The 21,086-nt window shown below is 40.1% G+C and overlaps 1 protein-coding gene across 1 annotated transcript in view; it reads right to left on the minus strand.

Annotated features, from left to right (window-relative positions):
• Positions 1-2,447: 2,447 nt before the first annotated feature.
• The window catches only part of KCNMB4 (potassium calcium-activated channel subfamily M regulatory beta subunit 4), a 65,136-nt gene continuing 46,497 nt past the window's right edge, over positions 2,448-21,086 (minus strand). The window contains exon 3 of the mRNA XM_057740456.1: positions 2,448-4,057. Within this exon, the coding sequence (XP_057596439.1) occupies positions 3,889-4,057 (169 nt within the window). The 3' untranslated portion in view covers positions 2,448-3,888. The remainder of the gene's footprint in view (positions 4,058-21,086) is intronic.

Below are 21,086 nucleotides of genomic sequence, written 5' to 3' on the forward strand. Positions count from 1 at the left end.
CATAAATAAATATTTTTAAAAATAAATAAAAAATTAAAAAAAAAAGAACTATAATGAGAGTAGCCCTTTGGCTGTGGATACATGTGAACTAATGAAACTAAAAGCAAGAAGACCAAAAAGCATCTTTTGATGAAATTTTATCACCAATACTGTGCCAACTTAAAAAAAATGCACAACGTGAGAGTTGAGAGTTAAGTTTTATTGGGGGCAAAATGAGGACTGCAGCCCGGGAGACAGCATCTCAGAGAGCTCTGAGAAACTGCTCCAAAGACGTAGCAGGGAAGGTCAGTATACATGTGATTTTGGTGAAGGGGAAGTGCATGCAGTCAAGCGCATATTTTTTGCAGAAGGTTCTGCTAGTCACGAGGAGTAGTCATCACCATGAAGGGTTTCAGTGCTTTTCTAGGTTAGAGGAGATACAAGAATTGGGCTCATAAAATGGGTTCCTGAAAATATCTAAGTATCTGAAGACCTGTTCTGCCAGTTTTCCCCAGAGCACAGAGTGCCTCATTTCAGCTCTCCACCCTGAACTCCTTTCAGCAGCTGCAGCAGCACATGATTTAATCCTTGTAGAGGCGGATGGCGAGTGCCAGGGGTGAGCGCCAATTTGCAGTTGATGGCTGTAAGCACCCCTCAGAGGCCAGATGGACCCCGTTACCCCAAATTTGACTAATAGCCACACACACATCGAGAGGGTATGAAAAGGTTTATTATTCACATCATGAATGAGACTTTCTGAGAGAGTGGACAGTTCCCAAGCAGATCCAAAAGTGACTTGAGTGGCTTGGCTTTTATTACTCTTAGGGTGCGGGGCAGGGAGAGGGTTCCTGCGAGCAGGCCAGGGCTTGTATGGTTTGAGTGTCCCAGCCGGTCCAAAGGAGGGGCACTCAGGCTCTCTAATCAGCTTGCCCAGAGGTGATGCAGAAGGGGAAAGGGAATAGGGACAGAAAGGGAAAGCTGTTAGCAGTCAAACATCGAAAATGGAGTCAGACTTCATACCACAGTCAATTAGACAGCAATCCTATAAACTATAAAAATCTACATTTGTTCAGTCTCTAAAGAAATCTAGGTCTACAAATCTGCACCAGCAGGCAGGGACCTGCAAAAGCTGTGATGCCTCCTGAAAGTTTCAAGTGTGGCTAAGGAGTCTGATGAGCAAGAATCTCCTAGAAGTCAAAGTAGAGGCCACAGAAGACAGCGGACAAGGGAGCTTCTTCCAGAGAGCGGATCCAAGGTCTAACTATGGACCGTATATCCTACCAGGGCAAGAGATCTTAGTCATCCGTGCTCAGATTTTCATCACAGCTGCGGGCCACTGACAGCTGCCCATCATTCCTGTCTTTTACTCTAGTACTCATTCTCCCCTTTCTTTTTAGTAATAGAATCCTTTCCCTGGAGTTTTAGTAGGACGTGTGTCCGTCTAGCTGGAGATCACATGTCCCAGCCTTCCTGGAAGCTGGGTATAGTCATGTAGTCAGTATTCACAAATGGACTGTGAGCAGTGATGCATGGAACTTCCTTAAAAGGAAAACAGCTAGCTCCCAAATTCCTCTCTTTTCACAGGCTGCAAAGTGGACGTGCTTCTTTGAGCCAGCTTTGACCACAGAACAAATAATACCTTTGGTAACGAGAGGACAAGGTAGACAAATGCTGGGTCCCTTGATTACCTTACGAAACGGAGCTTCCCTCCCTGCCCTGGACGTCTCAGCTACCTCTGGATGGCTATATGAGAAAGAAATCAAGTTCTATCTTACACGAGTCATATTTTGGGGTTTCTGTTCCAGCAGTTTATACCATTTCCTCGCATATACAAAAAAGAGAATTAAAATATTAAGAAGTTAAGCTTCTTTACCTTCTATGATCTTAAAAATGTCCTCTTGTTCCTTTGAATTTTATCTTGAATGATGGGTATAAATAAAGAACCTCAGATTTAACTGGCTGCAAGCAAGGAAGACTTTAAAACTATATGTGACCTCAGTAATTCAACATGCTTCTCCTTTTGTCCAAAAATCAACCTACAGAACATCATCAGGTGTACTCTTTGAGCCTAAATGGAAGCATTTAGTTAATATAAATGGACGAGTAAAAAACCGGGAAATAAAAATTCAGATCAATATATATCAACTTTCCTTTTTACCAACACATATGCACTATTTTTATCTACTCCCTGTAATCAATTAATCACAGATTATTGGATTAAGATAAAACGGATAAAGTAGACTTCATCTCCCACCATGTGATGCAAAGATGATGACTTTCTCTGATTCCCAGTTTCATGTTACTCTGTGCTTCAGAATGGTTCACTGTGTTGCTAAGACAACAGGGATGCTGCAACAGAAAACTGGGATCGAAGTCAAGGCACTGTAGCTGCCTCAAAGGATGTCATCAACAGTGTGTTCAAGGCCTTTTTCACAGTGAAATCTGTAACACTTGAATTGGAAGAAAAATATCATACTCATTCAACACCATAATCTTCCACAGAAGACAACATCTCTCTCAGTTACTTGCTTTCTAAAATTAAAAAAAACATTGGTATGTGGACTAAAAGTCAGGAAGTCATCATTCCACTAATACATATCTTTCTTAGAATGCTGAGCAAATAACTGAGGGAAGCTTGTCCTTAAATTCCAGTTTGCTTTTATTCTAATAGAAGCACGTCTGAAGAATACTAGAAGAAAGCAAAAAGAATTTATGTTGTCAGTTTTTCCTCAGTCAAAAATGTACATCTCATCTAAACAGAGGTTTGATTCTACATGGTAAATAAATAGGGTAGACTTGATATTCACGGACACCTGTGATTGATATTTGGAATCTGGAGTTTATGAACAGATGCAAAGAAGTATGATCTCTTCCAGGAACTTTCAATAAAGGCACAGAGAGCTCATCAGCAGAGTGATGTGAGCTGGCTTGCATCTCCAGGTTTGTCCAAGCAAATGAAACAACTGCAGCAATATTCTCGTTTTAATGTTGAAAACATCAAGGCAAGGACAAAGAAAATAAAAATAAAATACTTAACTGATTTTGACTATTTTTTTCCTGACCTAAAAGAAAAAAGAAATGAAAACAGCATGTAACTAAGCTGAAAGGTGGCCTTCACATCACGTACATTTTATCGCACAGAGCTAAGATCCATCAGAAATAACCTGAACAGATGACTAAAGAGGCACAGTGCTCTTAGAGCTAGGACAGGCCTTGTTCAGAATCATCGCCCTCTCTGAAGAAATAATCTGGTGAAAAAAATGCAGAGGTAAAGGCAAGTGTTGGAGAATGTTTGCCTGATCATTGAGGGTTCCTTGCTGAAGAGTCACAGAAGTGACTGGAGACTGAGTTAACAGTACAGTTTTCCTTTTTCAAACAGGAGTCAAAAGGTGCTCTTTAATAATGGAAACTGGGGATTACATTGTGAGGTCAAGACTTGTGCAGGAATCCCTGTCTCCAAGTAAAAGTTTAATCTAGCAAAATCAAATGAAACCCATAAGACCCTTTTTTAAAACCCTGGTGTTCTAAGCATAAAAAAGGAAATACAAAAGAACACAGACCACTCTATTTTAATATTTTTAAGTAGCATAAATCATAATGGTTTGTATTCTACACTGTACAATTATATACTGTTACTTCCCAAAGAAAATTAACTTCTATAGGATTTTCTGAAATGGATACTCCACACAGCTCAGAGCCTGGCCCTTTAGCCATCACTACGACCCATGGAAACCATCTATGAGGTTCCAAGTCTTCCAGTTGTGCCTGTTTCTGCCGTTATTGAGGGGGAGCCTCTCAGAGACCTCTCACAGCCCCTTCCATCTCCTGCGCTGGGGAGCAGGCTCTGCAGGGAGATGTGTGCAGGTGAGTGCAGCTTCTGTGCTTTGCTTCCCACAAGCTGGCTCCCCTTTAAGAGAACTTGCGCTTCTTCATGGCTTCTGCCTTGACTGCCAGGCTCTTGGCACAGATGGTCAGGACCACAATGAGGACGCCCACCACAAATGTCACCAGGGGCCAGAGGAAGCAGTGCAGGAGGACAATCTCATCATGCGTGCGATGCAGGAGCACATCGTCTGGTCTGCAAGACAGTGGAGGACAGGAAAGAAAGAGTGGTCAACTGCCTCGGCACGGCATAACTTCACAACGTGGGGCTCAGCTTGCTTTCTAGCCCAAGGGTACAACCATGCCTGAAAGTGAAGACTTCATGCTGATGCTAAATACTCTGTGCTTCAAATCCATTATGAAAAGTTCTGAGGTCTTGAATTAAGTAACTGGTGCATATTATTTATAATGTGATTTACATGTAAAATGTCAAAAGTGTAGCACTCTCTTATACTATTATTTCCCTCCATTCTAAGTTGTTTAACATATTCCATTTTCTCACTCATCCTTTAATGTCTGCTGAATCAGTCTAAACATTATTTATGGGATGGCACTGTCAAACAAACCCAAACCCAAATGATGTTTTGTTTTGTTTTTTACCCCTTTCACCCACTTCCCCAATCCTCCACCTCTGGTAACCACTAATCGAATCTCTGTATCTATAAGCTCAGTTGTTTGTTGTTGTTGTTTATACGTGTGTTTATATGTGATTCCACATATAAGTAAATTCATATGAAACATATAAGTGAAATCATATGACACTGTCTTTCTCTGACTTATTTCACTTAGCATAATATCCTCAAGATCCATCCATGTTGTCGCAAATGGCAAGATTTTGTCCTTTTTTATGGTTGAATAATATTCTGTTATATATGTAATATATAATTTATATGTATAATCACATTTTCTTTAGCCATTCATCCATTGTCAGATGCAGGTTATTGCCATATCTTGGCGATTGTAAGTAATGCTGCAATACATATGTGGGTGCATATATCTTTTCAAATTAGCATCTTCATTTTCTTCAGATAAACACCCAGAAGTGAAATCGTTGGATCATTTGATGGTTCTAATTTTAATTTTGGGGGGAGCCTGCATACTGTTTACATAGTGGCTGCACCAATTTACATTCCCCCCAACAGTTCATAAAGGGTCCCTTTTCTCCACATCTTCACCAACACTTATTGTTTTTGTCTTTTTGATGATAGCCACTCTGACAGGTGGGAGGGGATATCTCATTGTGGTTTTGATTTCCATTTCCTCGATGATTAGTGATGTTGAGCACCTTTTCATGTACCCGCCAAATGATCTTAATTTACAAAAAAAGTCAAAGTCACTATCTGAATTTAGTCAGAAAGACCCATGGTACAGTCTTTAGGTTGATTCGGACTCACCATGTGAAGGTTTTTAATAAATCCACAAGTGAATGGTCAGATTTAATGCATTTTTCCATGTTTCTGGGTAGGATTAGCCATCATTTTAAACCACTGACCACTTTCCTGATAAATTTTGCATAGTCTCAGCAATATATCTCAATCTTATTGATGTGGGGTCCTATTTGCAATTTCAACATTGGTCTCATTCACAGGAAGTGAAGATGAGATACATTCCACAAGCCATGATCTGTCATCTTTGGCCACTAGAGAGAGATCCTGGGAATTCAGCTTTCATACAAGAGGTTTACATTTTGCAAGATATTTCCACTTCATCCACAGGAAAGTTTGTTCCATTATGCTAGAGTAGCAATGCTTCTACCAGAAAACAGATTAATGCAGAATAATCAGCCCAGTTGCCCTCAAGAACATCAGAGGCTTTAGAGTACAACAGCAGTGCATTTAACAGAGAAATGCATTCCTGAGGTGTCCTCACTAAACATAGCTCTCATAATTCAAGACCTATTTTCCCAGAAGACTGACACAGAATTTTGGGTATGTCTCTTCTACCTATAATGCAGCCATCCTGTGGCATCAATAAAACTGGTTTTGCAGACTGGCTTTGAAATTACGTAATCCTTGCCCTTTTAGTGCATAATATCATTTCAAATTCTGCACATAAAGTGAGATTTTTATTGACATTTGATTTCAATTAAAACGAACTAAGTGAATGCAGAGTCATTGTAACAATTAAGCAAACATCATTCTAGCTTGCAGAAGTTATTCCTTTCCCTGAATTCCTATAGCAACATTGTCTTCAAAACTTGTGTTACCATTAATTTGTGATATATTTTAATGTGCATACCCTTAGCTCCTGTAAGACCCCTGCTTTTGTCATTGCCTGTTTATTCTGCGCATAGATGATGCTAAGTAACCGCTTGCTACTGATGAAGGGGAAGCCATCCCAACTGCAGCCTTGTTAGCCATGCAAAATTTCAACAAACTTCAAGCCTTGAATGTAAAAAAGCAGAGGCCTGGGTCCAAAAATAGTCAGGGCAACCTAAATGCAAGGCCAGACACTATACAACTCTTAGAGGAAACCATAGGAAGAACACTCTTTGACATAAATCATAGCAAGATCTTTTTTGACCCACCTCCTAGAGTAATGGAAGTAAAAACAACAACAACAACAAAAAAACAAATGGGACCTAATGAAACTTAAAAGCTTTTGCACAGCAAAGGAAACTATAAACAAGATGAAAAGACCACCCTCAGAATGGGAGAAAATATTTGCAAATGAATCAACAAAGGATTAATCTCCAAAATATATAAACAGTCCATGCAGCTCAATATCAAAAAAAAAACCCAACCCAATCAAAAAATGGGTGGGGGCTCCCCTGGTGGCGCAGTGGTTAAGAATCCGCTTGCCAATGTAGGGGACATGGGTTCGATCCCTGGGCCGGGAAGATCCCACATGCTGTGGAGCAACTAAGCCCGTGCACCACAGCTACTGAGCCTACGAAGCACGACTACTGAAGCCCATTTGCCTACAACCTGTGCTCTGCAACAAGAGAAGTCACCACAATGAGAAACTGGTACAGTGCAATGAAAAGTAGCCCCTGCTCACCACAACTAGAGAAAGCCCATGTGCAGCAATGAAGACCCAATGCAGCCAAAAACAAAATAAATAAATAATAAAACAAATCTTTAGAGAAAGAAAAAAAAAAGTCAGAAGACCTAAATAGGCATTTCGCCAAAGAAGACATACAGATGGCCAAGAGGCATATGAAAAGCTGCTCAACATCACTAATTATTAGAGAAATGCAAATCAAAACTACAATGCAGCATCACCTCACACTGGTTAGAATGGGCATCATCAGAAAATCTACAAACAGTAACTGCTTGTACACTTTAAATATATGCAGTTTATTGTATGTCAATTATATCTCAATAAAAGTTCTTTAAAAAAACCCATATATGCTGGAGAAGGTGTGGAGAAAACAAAACCTTCTTGCACTGTTGGTAGGAATGTAAATTGATATAGTCACTATGGAGAACAAACAGTGTGGAGGTTCCTTAAAAAACTAAAAATATAATTACCATATGACCCAGAAATTGCACTACTGGGTATATACCCTGAGAAAACCATAATTCAAAAAGACAGATGCATTCCAATGTTCATTACAGCACTGTTTACAATAGCCAGGTCATGGAAGCAACCTAAATGTCCATTGACAGATGAATGGATAAAGAAGATGTGGTACATATATACAATGGAATATTACTCAGCCGTAAAAAGGAATGAAACTGGGTCATGTGTAGAGACATGGATGGACCTAGAGACTGCCATACAGAGTGAAGTAGGTCAGAAAGAGAAAAACAAATATGGTATATTAACACATATATGTGGAACCTAGAAAAATGGTGCAGATTAACCAGTTTGCAAGGCAGAAATAGAGACACAGATGTAGAGAACAAATGTATGGACATGAAGGGTGTAAAGCGGGGGACAACTGGGGTTGGGTGGGATGAACCGGGAGATTGGGATTTAACATGCATAAAACAGATGACTAGTAAGAAAAAATCAAACTGTACACTTTAAATATATGCAGTTTATTGTATGTCATTATATTTCAATAAAACTTTTTAAAAGGAAAAAAAATAGCACACAATACAGTTCTAGTCACATTTTACAGTCTTTGAAATCCCACTGGGAGCACTGCCATGGTTCTTTCTCCAGCTACGCTGAGAGCTCACAGCTGTCAGACCCTCTACCTAAGTGAGCGAGGGAAGGTGAAAGGTATCTCGGCATGACCTTCCTCCCTCCCTTCCTTCTTATCTTTATTCCTACCTACTCCTTCTTACTTTTCTTTCCCCTCTCCTCCCCTCCCCCTTTCTTGGGTTGTTCTACTCCGGCAGAACTGATTTGTACAAAGATGAGCTAGATTCTTCATCCAAGGGTGAGATGTGTACATTCACAGATGTGAATGTACTTAATACCTTCGACTATATATTTCTATGGTTAACACGGTTTAAAAAAGGGGGTGGGGTTGGTGGAGGGGGACTTGAATTTTTAACACTATTTTAACTCATTTGCATGTGATTTCCATATTAATGTGTTTTGCAGCTAATTTTCTAGTAAAATGCTTCAGTGAGTCTCTTTTACATCCCTTCTCTAGTCACTACTGTTGAGGTTGAATCCTTTACCACAATACAGTAGTCCCCCCTTATCTGTGGTTTTGCTTTCCACGGTTTCAGTTACCTTGAGTCAACTGAGGTCTGAAAATATTAAATGGAAAATTCCAGAAGTAAACAATTCATCAGTTTTAAACTGTGCGCCATTTTGAGTACCATGATGGAATCTCCCGTTGTCTGCTCCGTCCCACCCAGGATGTGAATCCTCCCTTTGTGCAGCATATCCTGTCTGTTAGTCACGCAGCAGCTATCATGGTCATCAGATCCACTGTCATGATACTGCAGTGCCTGTGTTCAACTCACCCTTATTTTACTTAGTATTGACCCCACAGTACAAGAGTAGTGATCCTGGCAATTCCCGTATTCTCTTACTGTGCCTAATTTATAAATTAAAATTTGTCATAGGTATGTATGTATAGGAAAAAACGCAGTATATATATAGGGTTCGGTACTATTCATGGTTTGAAGCATCCATCCACTGGGGGTCTTGGAACATATCCCCCACCTGCAGATAAGGGGGCACTAGTGTACAACTGAGCCGCAAAAATAGCCACAGATGAGGGTGGTGGCAACCATTACACATATTTTCTGAAACACAGTTTGAAGAACATTTACTAAAAAAGAATTTGAGTAAAAGGAGGAGAGAAAACAATATCTGGACCCACATATTTGTTTTATTTAGAAACTGCCTAGCATTCCACACCTATAAAAGCCCTTGCAGCAAAATTTGATTTTAATATTTCAAATGACGAAACATCCTTCACTTGAGTTAGCCATGTTGAATTTGTAATTGTTTCAAAGCCTTCTTTGAGGTAGAAATATTATATAAACAGGCATATGGCTTCTTTAAAAATAACTAATGTCTGCTTCCATTTCATACAGTTCTAAGATGCCCCACAGTCTCCTTCAATGGGAATGAAGGGAACAGAATATGCCACTTTGGCATAAGGATTATTTTTGAACTGAAGGCAAATGAGAAGAAGCAGATTGAAGAAAGCTCTCCACACGTCCCCTATTTGCCTAAAAGCAGGACATAAATTTGTAAAGGTATTTATTCCCCTTCCTTTCTTTTCCTGGAAGGACAGAAGTTAATCACTGGAGACAACTCTAGACCCCAATTGCCCAGAGACGGCACCAGATGAATCTATAAAACAAAATTTATTAACACAGCACTTATCTTCCATTAGTTCCGCATATATCTACCCTCCTATGATATGTTGCCCTAGAAACTCAAGGTCCTTTTCCTTCATCTTGTCACTTCTCCAACAATTTTTTGCTTTTTTAAAAAAGATGCTATAAGCCCAAGTTCTAACCACCTCTTTGTGTGTGTGTGTTATTGGGGTATAATCGCTTTACACTGTTGTGCCAGTTTCTGCTGTACACCAAAGTGAAACAGCTGTATTTATACATATATCCCCATATCCCCTCCCTCCCACGACTCCCTCCCATCCTTCCTATCCTGGCCCTCTAAGTCATCACCCATCATTGAGTTGATCTCCCTGTGTTATGCAGCAGCTTCCCACCTAACAACCTCTTTGAGTTGCTCATCACTGAGTGCTTCCACATGTATGCATGGTGCACAAGTTAATAAACTTCTCTGTTTTTCTCTTGTTAATCAGTCTTTTGTCAGTCTAATTTGCAGGGCCCAGAGCAGTGAACCTAAGATGGGTAGAAGGAAAACAGGTTTTCTTCCCCTATAGGAAAAACATTTCTCCGCAGAGAAATGCTTAAGTCCATCATTCAGTCATAGGATTTACTGAGATTATCTCTAAATTGTCCTTGTGATATAATTAAAGTCTAGCTCTTTCAAATTGGGATTTTAGTGCCTTAATTGAAGGGAATCCCCCACCCCCACCTCAGCTTCCTGCAATGTTACTGGGCAGACTTCACATGGGTTAGCAAAAATTACTTCCAAAGGTGTTTAGACTTAGAATTCAGTTTTCCATAATTCCATAATGGTGGGACTAAAGAGAAACTTAAAAAAAAAAAAAAAGAATCACTGTTTTCAGCATTCGGCAAACTAGATAAATGGCCTGATGAGATCTGAATGTCATGTATTAAAATTAGGAAGGCCACGAGGATGTAGGCAATGAGCCACAAAGAAACAAACCAAACAGGATGATTACCTTGTATCTGAGGGCTTCAAAGAAGTAAGCAAGAGATTCCTTCCGGGTTATGTAGAAACGCTAATGGAAAACACTTTTAAGCCCTGAGGGCGGTGTGTACAAATATCACAAAACAAGAGTAAGTGCTGTCTGTGGGTTCCCTTAAAACTGCTTTCCTAAGGGTTGGTCGTAACCCTGAGTTGAGCTTTGAAAGTATACTGTGCTGACAGTAGCCAGCACTTTTAAGTGCTTGCTACCCTCCAGGTACTCTGGTAGAACATTTCATCTCTCTTGATCCTTAACCCTGTGCTGCAAGAATTTTTAATCGTCATTTTATAATCAAAGAAACTGAGGCAAAGAAAGATTAGTTTTCCCAAGATTACACAGCTTAGAATAATGATCCGAAACTCTATCAGTATGATTTTTAAACCTGTACTATTTACTCCTCAGCCACCTTTCCTCAAGTCTGAATCACCTCTGCTGTTTGCTGGAAGTCAGCTCGCTGGGTGTCAACCCCTGGTTTGCTGTATCAGAACTGGGGGTTGTGGTATGCAGAGATGTGCATTTTTGAGAAGCTCCTGGGTGATTCTACAACATAATAAAGTTTAATAAGTACTGTGAAAAATTCAAGTAGTTAAAAAAAATCGGGTGTGAACCGTGAAGCTGTTTAGCTGGCTCTGTCTGAAAGTGCCTGATTGAATCTCCGTCCAGGTCATTTTCATGACCTCCATGTGATTTTGTGCAGAATGTGCACTGCATGAAGGTGTCCTGGGATAAGACAGGAGGGGAGCAGGGGGGTTGGTAATGGGAGTAGGGATGCGGGTGGAAATCCAGACATGAACACTACATCTGCCCAGGGGGGCCCTTTGTTCTAACTGGCAAAAAGGCACCCCACAGGCTAGCAGCAGACCTAGCTATACCAGACAAGAAGATAAAGATGTGGTGTGTATCATCCTCAATATAAAAAACAGATTCCCTTTGACTTTGTTTCACCAAAGGAGATTTCTTCCACCCCACAATGCTTGTTCTGTTGGCTAACAGGGAGAGAAAATGGAGACCTATTTTTTTAACGGACAGGAAAATGTCTTAAACTCATCTTAACCAGTTCGTGTGAAAATCTAAACTGCATTATAATTTACTAGCATCACATGATGGTAACTGTACCTATCAAAAGACAAGATGATTTCCTCCAAGGTGCTTTCTCCACGAAGTGCCTATAGGAAACAGAAAATCTCTCTAGATTTATTATCGTAGGTACTTTTTATATGAGCAGAGAACTTTCCTTTTCATGTAGGCTGTGAGAAAGTTAAAATTTTGGCCCATCTCTAGCAAGACTATAATGACTTTTTTGTGCCAACCAGACCCCTCATGCTTTGTCTTATTTTCTTCACACATTTCTAATTTATGTCATCTTGCAAAACTCTGTCAATCTTTAGAGCACTCATTAAACCCTTCTTTTAACAGGCGCGTATCAATTATGTACATTTACACATCAGGTGTACAATAAACACTGGAAACTTTTTTAGTTGTCAAGCTTTACCCATATTTCTATGAGAAAGAATACGCTATATCATTATTGGAAATTGCACTTAAGTACTGTGATGAACTCTCATCTTAAAGTCTACAAATGCCTCGTCATTATCACAATCATAAAATAATTCTGCAGGCATAACGTCAATCCAATATGCCAGGCCTCTGGTATAACAGCATAGCCAAATGACATAAAAAAAGGTAATGATTTCATCCTCCGAACCTTCTGAATAGGTGCTATCTATTCCTGCTCTAAATCTTGTTTATTACTTGTAACGTGACCTACTTTTAAAAAGAATTTGAATAGATAAAAATAAAAACAAAAACTTAAGTATAATAAAATCCTTAAACTGACAGTAAAGAACAAATACAATGTAATTAGTATGGGGATAAACAGAAATCCCAGGCTAAGGAAAGCTTCTGCCTTCAGCATAAGTGGAACTTACCTCTGAGCATCCCATTGCCCAAGGTAAAAAAGAACACAGTTACACAGCTGCCATTATATAAAAAAAGGAAGCATGCCAATTTGCCAGATTGAACTTTTTGCTAGGGCTAAACTCCATAAATTAGGTTGTGTGCATTTTTACATAAAGCAATCTGTATAACACATTCAAAGGCCCTTAATAGCAGTTTTACAAAGCTCGTTAATGAAACTACGTGAGAGGTTCTCAAACACTGATTCCGAGGTCTCAGTTCTACTGAGATTTTAAATACGTTTCCAGTCAAGGCTGACGATTACTCACATCTGGGAATACCTGACCTAAAGAATGCTTTTTATTTTTTTCCCAGCTTTACTGAGCTATAATTTACATGTACTTAAAAGTATACAGTCTGACGAGTCTGACATGTATACACTTGTGAAATCATCACCATAATGAAGACGGCAATATCCATTATGGCAAAAGTTTCTTTGTACTCCCTTGGCATCCCTCCCTGTCGCTCGTGCCCCCACCCTCTACCAACAATGTTCTTTAAATATCAAATGTATCAGCCTGGTGTTTCACAATAACTGAAGAGCAAATGATTCAAGACTGAAATCACTGAGGAGCAGTCTCTGTTATTGGTTGAAAGGAGGGTCTTCTGTCAGGTTAAGATGCCTGACGTGGAAGTGACAAAATGATACCTCACCCAGATAACTTCGTCTGCCTGGAGTTGGGCTTTACACAGTGTTTGAAAGTTTTCTATAAAAGTCTCTAATGTATAAACAAATATTCAGTTGAAATGCCACAGGTGAGAGGTGGCTATGTCATAGAAGATTTTCAGGTAAGAATTGCTAATCACTGATATCTAATCTGGAAAACGCTGATGTGGGTATTCTTAAATGTTTCAATTTTTAGCAAGACTCTATGCTATGCCTAGATTCAGCCTGGCATAATTATAAATCCTCTGTTTTTGTTCCATTAAAAAAAATGGAAAAAAAATTTAAACTAGTAGCTAAGGCAGACCTAAGACTGCGTTAAATTTGCACGAAATCCTTTCCTCTTCCGCCCACCTCTGTGAGCTGCTCAGGGAAAGTCACCTGTATCCGTGACTGTGACTGCTGGAGAGCATGACTTTCAGCTCCCTGACGGCATCAAAGAAGAGGAGGATTTTGTAAAGTGGATGACTGTTTTGGCCCAGCAATTCCTCTGAGTTTTTCTTAAGAAAAGCTGTTCTTCGGGGTAATTTGGTTTGTGGGGCTCTGAGTTCCCAGGTAAGTTATTTATTTCCCATATGGCTGTAAGTGTTTTCTGGCCAAAATGCTTAAATGTAAGGTTTAAACAGAAATAAACTAGAGAAAAGAAGACATCTACATTCTATTTGAGACAGATTGTTATCATAACAGTTCTCACTTTGTGTGCCCTACTTTGTACTTCCAATTTTAAAGTGAAAATCTAATACCATTTAAAATCAGGGTGGGAAACATGGGTTATTCAATAAATTGTGTTGGGACAATACTGATTATTTGGGGAAAAAGCACTGGTTCCATCTTATTCTTTCCACACCCCCTCCAAAAAAAAGAAAAAGAAAAAGAAAAAATCCAGATGGATTGGAAACTTAATTGTAGACAGCAAACCATGAATGCTCTAGAAGAAAACCTGAATGTTTAAAAATAACCTTGGAAAGAGGAAATAAAAAAGGTCTTCATAATGGGGTTTTTTGATATGTCACAAATATTCTACTGGACTTACTTGTACTAAGAAATTAGTCATTGTTTATTAGAAAATTAAAATTTAACTGGGTTTCTTTTATTTTAGTTTGCTAAATTTAGCAACTCTGATTTCTAAGAGATGAAATATAGAAACTATTAAGAAAATATGGATGACCCAATTATAGAAATGTGTACTTTTTGTATATCCAAAAACCTCCACAAAGACCCATAGGCAAAAATAAAAACAAACAGCTAATATTCATATGAAAAGATCCTCAGTTCTTTTCTTCAATAAATGAAGAGCAGGGTAGGGTCTGTAGCCAAGATAGTGGAGTAGGAAAACCCTGAGCTTACCTCCTCCCTGAAGCATGCCAAAATTAGAACTATTTACAGAGCAGCAATCTATGAGAACAACTTGAAGACTAGCAGAAAAGATTTTCCATGACAAAAGATATAAAGAAGGAACCACAAGATGGGTAGGAGGAATAGAGTTGACATATAGTCAAAATCCACACCCTCGGGTAGATGACCCACAAACAGGGGGATAATTACAATTGCAGAGGTTCTTCCCAAAGAATGAGAGGTCTGAGACCCACACTGAGCTCCCCAGCTTTGGGGTCCTGCACTGAGAAGACAAGCCTCCAGAATGTCTAGCACTGAAGAACAGCAGGACTTGAGTACAGAAGAGTTAGAGCACCATAGAAAAAATAGACTCCGTGCTTAAAGGGTGCACATAAAATATCACATGCTCCGAGTGCCAGCACAGAGGCAGTAATTTGCAATGAGCCTGGGAAAACCCACTTGCTGGTTGTGGAGAGCCTCCTGGAGAGGAAGGAGGCAAATGGAACTCCCCTTGGGGACACAGATACTGGCAGTAGCCATTCTGGGGGTTCGTTCTGCCATCAGGACATTGATGCTGACAAATGACATTTTGGAGCCCTCTCTCTAGCCTATTAGTGCTAGGGGAGTACGTGCCCACCAGCAGGCCAGCACAAGCTCTGGGCCCTCCTGGGCAGGCCAACAGCCATATATATATATTTTTAATTCTTTTATTTATTTGTTTGTTTATTTATATTTATTGGCTGCATTGGGTCTTCGTTGCTGCACACAGGCTTTCCCTAGTTGTGATGAGTGGGGGCTACTCTTCATTGCAACACACAGGCCTCTCACTGCAGTGGCTTCTCTTGTTGTGGAGCATAGGCGCTAGGCATGTGGGTTTCAGTAATTGTGGAGTGGAGTGGGGGCTTATTAGCTGTGACTCCGGGCTCTAGAGCGCAGGCTCAGTAGTTGTGGTACACCGGCTTAGTTGCTCTGAGGCACGTGGGATCTTCCCGGACCATGGATCGAACCCGTATCCTCTGCATTGGCAGATGGATTCTTAACCACTGTGCCACCAGGGAAACCCCCAACAGCCATCTTACAAGGCAGGGTCTGGCAGCCAATTGGGTTGGGGCTAGCCCCACCCACCAGTGCATCCACAGCTGTCGTCGGCCTGTCACAACAGAAGGGTGCATGCAGCCCACATGCAGGGCACCCACAGAGTAAACAGCTCCAGTGACCAGGGGGAGTATGCTGTTGGACCTCATAGGACATCCCTTATGTAATGCCATTTTTACAAGATCAGGAAACAACCAACCTACCTAATGCATAGACATAAACACAGAGAATTAGGTAAAATGAGGCAACAGAGGAATATGTTCCAAATGCAGGAACAAGACATAACCTCAGGAAAAGAACTTTAAAAAGTGGCAAAAGCAAGCTACCAAATAGTTAAAGGTAATGATTGTGAGATCAACGAAGTCAAGAGAAGAATGGATGAATACAGGGAGAATTTTAACATAGGGTTAGACAACATAAAGAACCAAACAAAACTGAAGAATACAATAGCTGAAAGAAAAAATATGCTAGAAGGAATCAGCAGTAGAGTAGAAGATACAGAGGAACAGATCAGTGACTTGGAGGACAGACTAGTGAAAATCATCCAAGCCAAACAGAAAAAAGAAAAAAAGGATTTTTAAAAAGGAAGATAGTTTAAGGGACTTCTGGGACAACATGTGCATTATAGGAGTCCCAAAAGGAGAAGAGAGAGAGCACTTATTTGAAGAAATAATAGCTGAAGACATCCTTAACCTATAAAAGGAAACAGACATCCAAGTCCAGGAAGCACAGAAAGTCCCGAACAATATGAATCCAAAGAAGTCCATATTGAGAGACACTGCAATTAAAATGGCCAAAAGACAACTTTCTCACACCATATACGAAAATAACCTTGAAATGCATGAAAGGGTTAAAGGTAAGACCTGAAACTTTAAAGCTCCTAGAAGAAAACATAGGCAGTATGCTCTCTGACATCAATCTTAGCAATACTTTTTTTTCACATGGCTTCTCAGGCAAGGGAAACAAAAGCAAAAATAAACAAATGGGAATATATCAAACTAAAAAGCTTTTGCACAACAAAACAACAACAGTCTACTGAATGGGAGAAGATATTTGCTAGTGATATATCTGACAAGGGGTTAATATCCAAAATATACAAAGAACTCATATAATTCAACACCAAAAATCAAACAACCTGATTAAAAAATGGGCAGAGGACCTGAATACACATTTTTCCAAAGTTGACACACAGATGGTCAACAGGAACATGAAAACATGCTCAATATCACTAATCATCAGGGAAATGCAAACCAAAGCCACAACGAGGTATCACCTGGTAAACCTAAGTAAGTGTTTCCCTGAGTTCTGTGAGCCACTCCAGCAAATTAAACCTGAGGAGGGGGTCATGGGAACCTCCCATTTGTAGCCAAGTCAGACAGAAATTGTGGCTAACCTGGGACCTGCTACTTGCGGTTGGCATCTGAAGTGGGGTGGGTGCAATCTTATGGGACTGAGACCTTAACCTGTGGGCTCTGACTCTCTCTCCAGGTATATAGTGTCAGAATTGAGTTAAACTGTAGGACACCTAGCTGGCATCACGGAGAACTGCTTGGTGTGGGGAAAAACCCACACACATTTGCTGACCAGAGTGAAGTGTTTTGTACTAGGAATAGAGGAGACACACAGGAAGGAGACCGAACTGAGATTTTCCATTAAAGCCTCAAATCAAGTCCATATCCAAGTTTCCTAACTTGGAGAAATGAATTTGTCAATCCACAGAACATAACAACACAGAACCAAAATCTTTAGAAATTTGTGGCAATTTTAAAGCTTAGAATTGAAGAAAGGCTTGTAGACATTCATTGTAAAAGATAATTACACTTAATACTATCTACAAATTACTACCAGTCTGTTTCCTATTGCTGCTCTAACAACTTTAGCAGCTTAAAACAACGCAAATTTATTCTCTTATAATTCTGTGGGTTAGAAGTCTGAAATCTGAGTCACTGTGCTAAACTAAAGGTGTTAGTTAGCAGGGCTATTCCTTCTGGAGGCTCTAGGGTAGAACGTTTCCTTGCCTTTTCTAGCTTCTAGAGGTTCCCTGCATTCCTCGGTCCCTGGCCCCTTCTTGGCATCATTCCTATCTTTTGCTACCATTGTCACATCTTATGCTACTCCTCAGTTCTCCTATCTCCCTCTTATAAAGACCCACATATTTAGCGCCTATTCAGATAATCAGTATAAACCTTCCATCACAAGATCCTTTACTTAATCACATCTGCAAAGTCCCTTTTATCATAGTAGGTCACATAAAGTAACAAGGTAAAGTACCATAAATACATGGGGATTAGGATGTAGCCATCTTTGGGGGCCATTATTTAGACAACCACACTGCCATGTGCTACTACCCTATAATCAGCACCTTACTCATGCAAGTTTTCTATCCCTTTTTCCAATTAGTCATTCAGAATTAAATCATCAACAGAAGCAACTCAAAAACACAAAAAACAAAAAGCAAAAATCCTAGAAAATATTCTTTTTTAATATCCCAACTTGAGTTATAAAAAATATTTATTTTTCACTCTTTTTTCAACATTTGCTCTTTTATGACAAAGGCATTTACATACAGAACACACCTGCCTGAAGACATTACAAAACATTTCTCTTCCCTTCATCCATACCATTTTCCTACATTGTGCTTTCTCCCTGTTAGAGTTCCACCACATCCCCCAATAGCTGCTGTTCCCAACTACATCATTAATGGAACTCCAAAAGCTTTAAAACAATCCTTCGTTCTAATCCTCCTTAAGGAATTGCCTCCTTATCGTCCTTAAAATTTCTTTTGTCTTAGTAATACATCTTTGTTATTTCCTTTTCAACTTTACTCCTCATCCAGTGTCTCCAGAAATTCTTCTTTACTCCATCTTTCACGAAACAATACGTCATCAGTAATTCTCCATATTAATTTTAATCACAATCCTATACCACATCATAAATTTGACCTTCCTGAACTTTTTCTCCCTTATCTTTCCTTCAAATCTTTTTAAAATTCTGAATTTAAAAACTGTGGTAGAATTTCCACACAGGGAAATTCAGAGGCAATAAGCATAGAGTTTGATCATGTCCTTTTCATACTGTTGATTTCTGATTCTTTTACCTCTAGCTTATAAAAAAAAGTTTTATAATTTCTATCTAACTCATTCTATTTTAAAATGTGCATTCTCCCATACAATTATTTTTCTCATATTAATGATTTAAACTCATATTAAATCAGATTTTAACCAGAAATGGGAAAATTTAAGGGTGGGCCTTTATGTTCCCAAAAGAAGTCTCTCAGAACTGGTTTTCCGTCTCAGCAATGCCTACTCGTGGAGAAACATCCTCAGAAATTAGAAATGTTGATATATGACGTTAATGCTCAAAATGCCCTTTGGCTTTTCAATTCCCTGTTTAGAGGAACTAATTCTTAAACATCCAGCGTGTCTGAGCATTCAGTGATACAAACGGGACTTCCTAACATGCCATGGGCTGGGAGGGACTGAAAACAACAGTACTGATTAACCAGGAGATCCTAATATTCCCCTTGCTGATTATGCTAAGATAACGGGGCCCCTTAAGTCACTTTATGAAGCCAATACCAAAGCAGAAAGAGAAGTTCTCTTTTTAGAAAAGTCTGCAGGAGAAGGAATCAAGATGGTGGAGTAGGAGGACATGCACTCACTCCCTCTTGCAAGAGCACCAGAATTACAACTAACTGCTGAACAATCATTGACAGAAAGACACTGGAACTCACCAAAAAAAACACCCCACATCCAGAGACAAAGGAGAAGCCGCAATGAGACCGTAGGAGGGGCGCAATTGCATTAAAATTGAATCCCCTAAATGCTGAGAGGGTGACTCACAAGCTGGAGAACAGTTATACCACAGAAGTCCTGGGGGTTCTGAGCCCCACGTCAGGTTTCCTAACATGGGGGCCAACATCGGGAAGAGGAATCCCCAGAGAATCAGACTCTGAAAGCCAGCGGGATTTGATTGCAGGACCTCCACAGGACTGGGGGAAACGGAGACTCCACCCTTGGAGGGCACACAAAAAAGTGTGCTCACCAGGACCCAGGGAGAAGGAGCAGTAACCCCATAGGAGACTGAACCAGACCTACCTGCTGGTGTTGGAGGGTTGCCTGCAGAGGTGGGGGGTGGCTGTGGCTCACCAAGGAGATGGGGGCTCTGGCAGCAGGGGTTCTGGGAGGTGTTCATTGGTGTGAGCCATCCTGGAGTCCACCATTAGCCCCACCAAAGAGCCTGTAAGCTCCAGTGCTGGGTCGCCTCAGGCCAAACGACCACCAAGGTGGGAACACAGCCCCACCCATTGGCAGACAAGCAGATTAAAGTGTCACTGAGCCCCACCCACCAAATCAGATTAAAGTTTTATTGAGCTCTGCCCACCCAGCCCAATCCACCATCAGTCCTTCCCATCAGGAAGCACTCAGGAGCCTCCTAGACAGCTTCCTTCACAAGAGGGCAGACAGCAGAATCAAGCAGAATCAGCAGTATTTCATCTTGTGGAACTGAAAATCATAGCCACAGAAAGACAGAGAAAATGAAAAGGCAAAAAAGACTTTGTACCAGATGAATGGACAAGATAAAACACTAGAAAAACAACTAAATGAAGAGGAGATAGGTACTCTTCTGGAAAAAGAATTCAGAACAATGGTGGTGAAGATGATCCAGGACTTTGAAAAAAGACTGCATGCAAAGATCGAAAAGTTCCAAGAAAAGTTTACCAAAGACTTAGAAGAATTAAAGAGCAAACAAACAGAGATATGTAACACAATAACTGAAATGAAAAATACACTAGAAGGAACCAATAGCAGATTAACTGAGGCAGAAGGGCAATAAGTGACCTGGAAGACAGAATGGTGATAATCACTGATGCAGAAAAGAATAAAGAAAAAAGAATGAAAAGAACTGAGGACAGCCTAAGAGACCTCTGGTGCATTAAACATACCAACATTCACATTATAGGGGTCCCAGAAGGAGAAGAAAGAAAGGACCTGAGAAAATACTGGAAGAGATTATAGTTGAAAACTTCCCTAACATGGGAAAGGAAATAGCTACCCAAGTGCAGGAAGCACAGAGAGTCCCAGGCAGGATAAACCCAAGGAGAAACACGCCAAGACATATAGTAGTCAAATTGACAAAAATTAAAGACAGAGAAAAGTTATTAAAAGCAACAAGGGAAAAATGACAAATAACATACAAGGGAACTCCCATAAGGTTAACAGCTGATTTCTCAGCAGAAACTCTGCAAGCCAGAAGGGAGTGGCATGATATATTTAATGTGATGAAAGGCAAGAACCTACAACCAAGAATACTCTACCCAGCAAGGATCTCATTCAGATTTGATGGAGAAATCAAAAGCTTTACAGACAAGCAACAGCTAAGAGAATTCAGCACCACCAAACCAGCCCTACAACAAATGCTAAAGGAACTTCTCTAAGCAGGAAATAGAAGAGA

This window comes from Hippopotamus amphibius, chromosome 7, assembly GCF_030028045.1.
Source record: "Hippopotamus amphibius kiboko isolate mHipAmp2 chromosome 7, mHipAmp2.hap2, whole genome shotgun sequence".
Classification (NCBI taxonomy): domain Eukaryota; kingdom Metazoa; phylum Chordata; class Mammalia; order Artiodactyla; family Hippopotamidae; genus Hippopotamus; species Hippopotamus amphibius.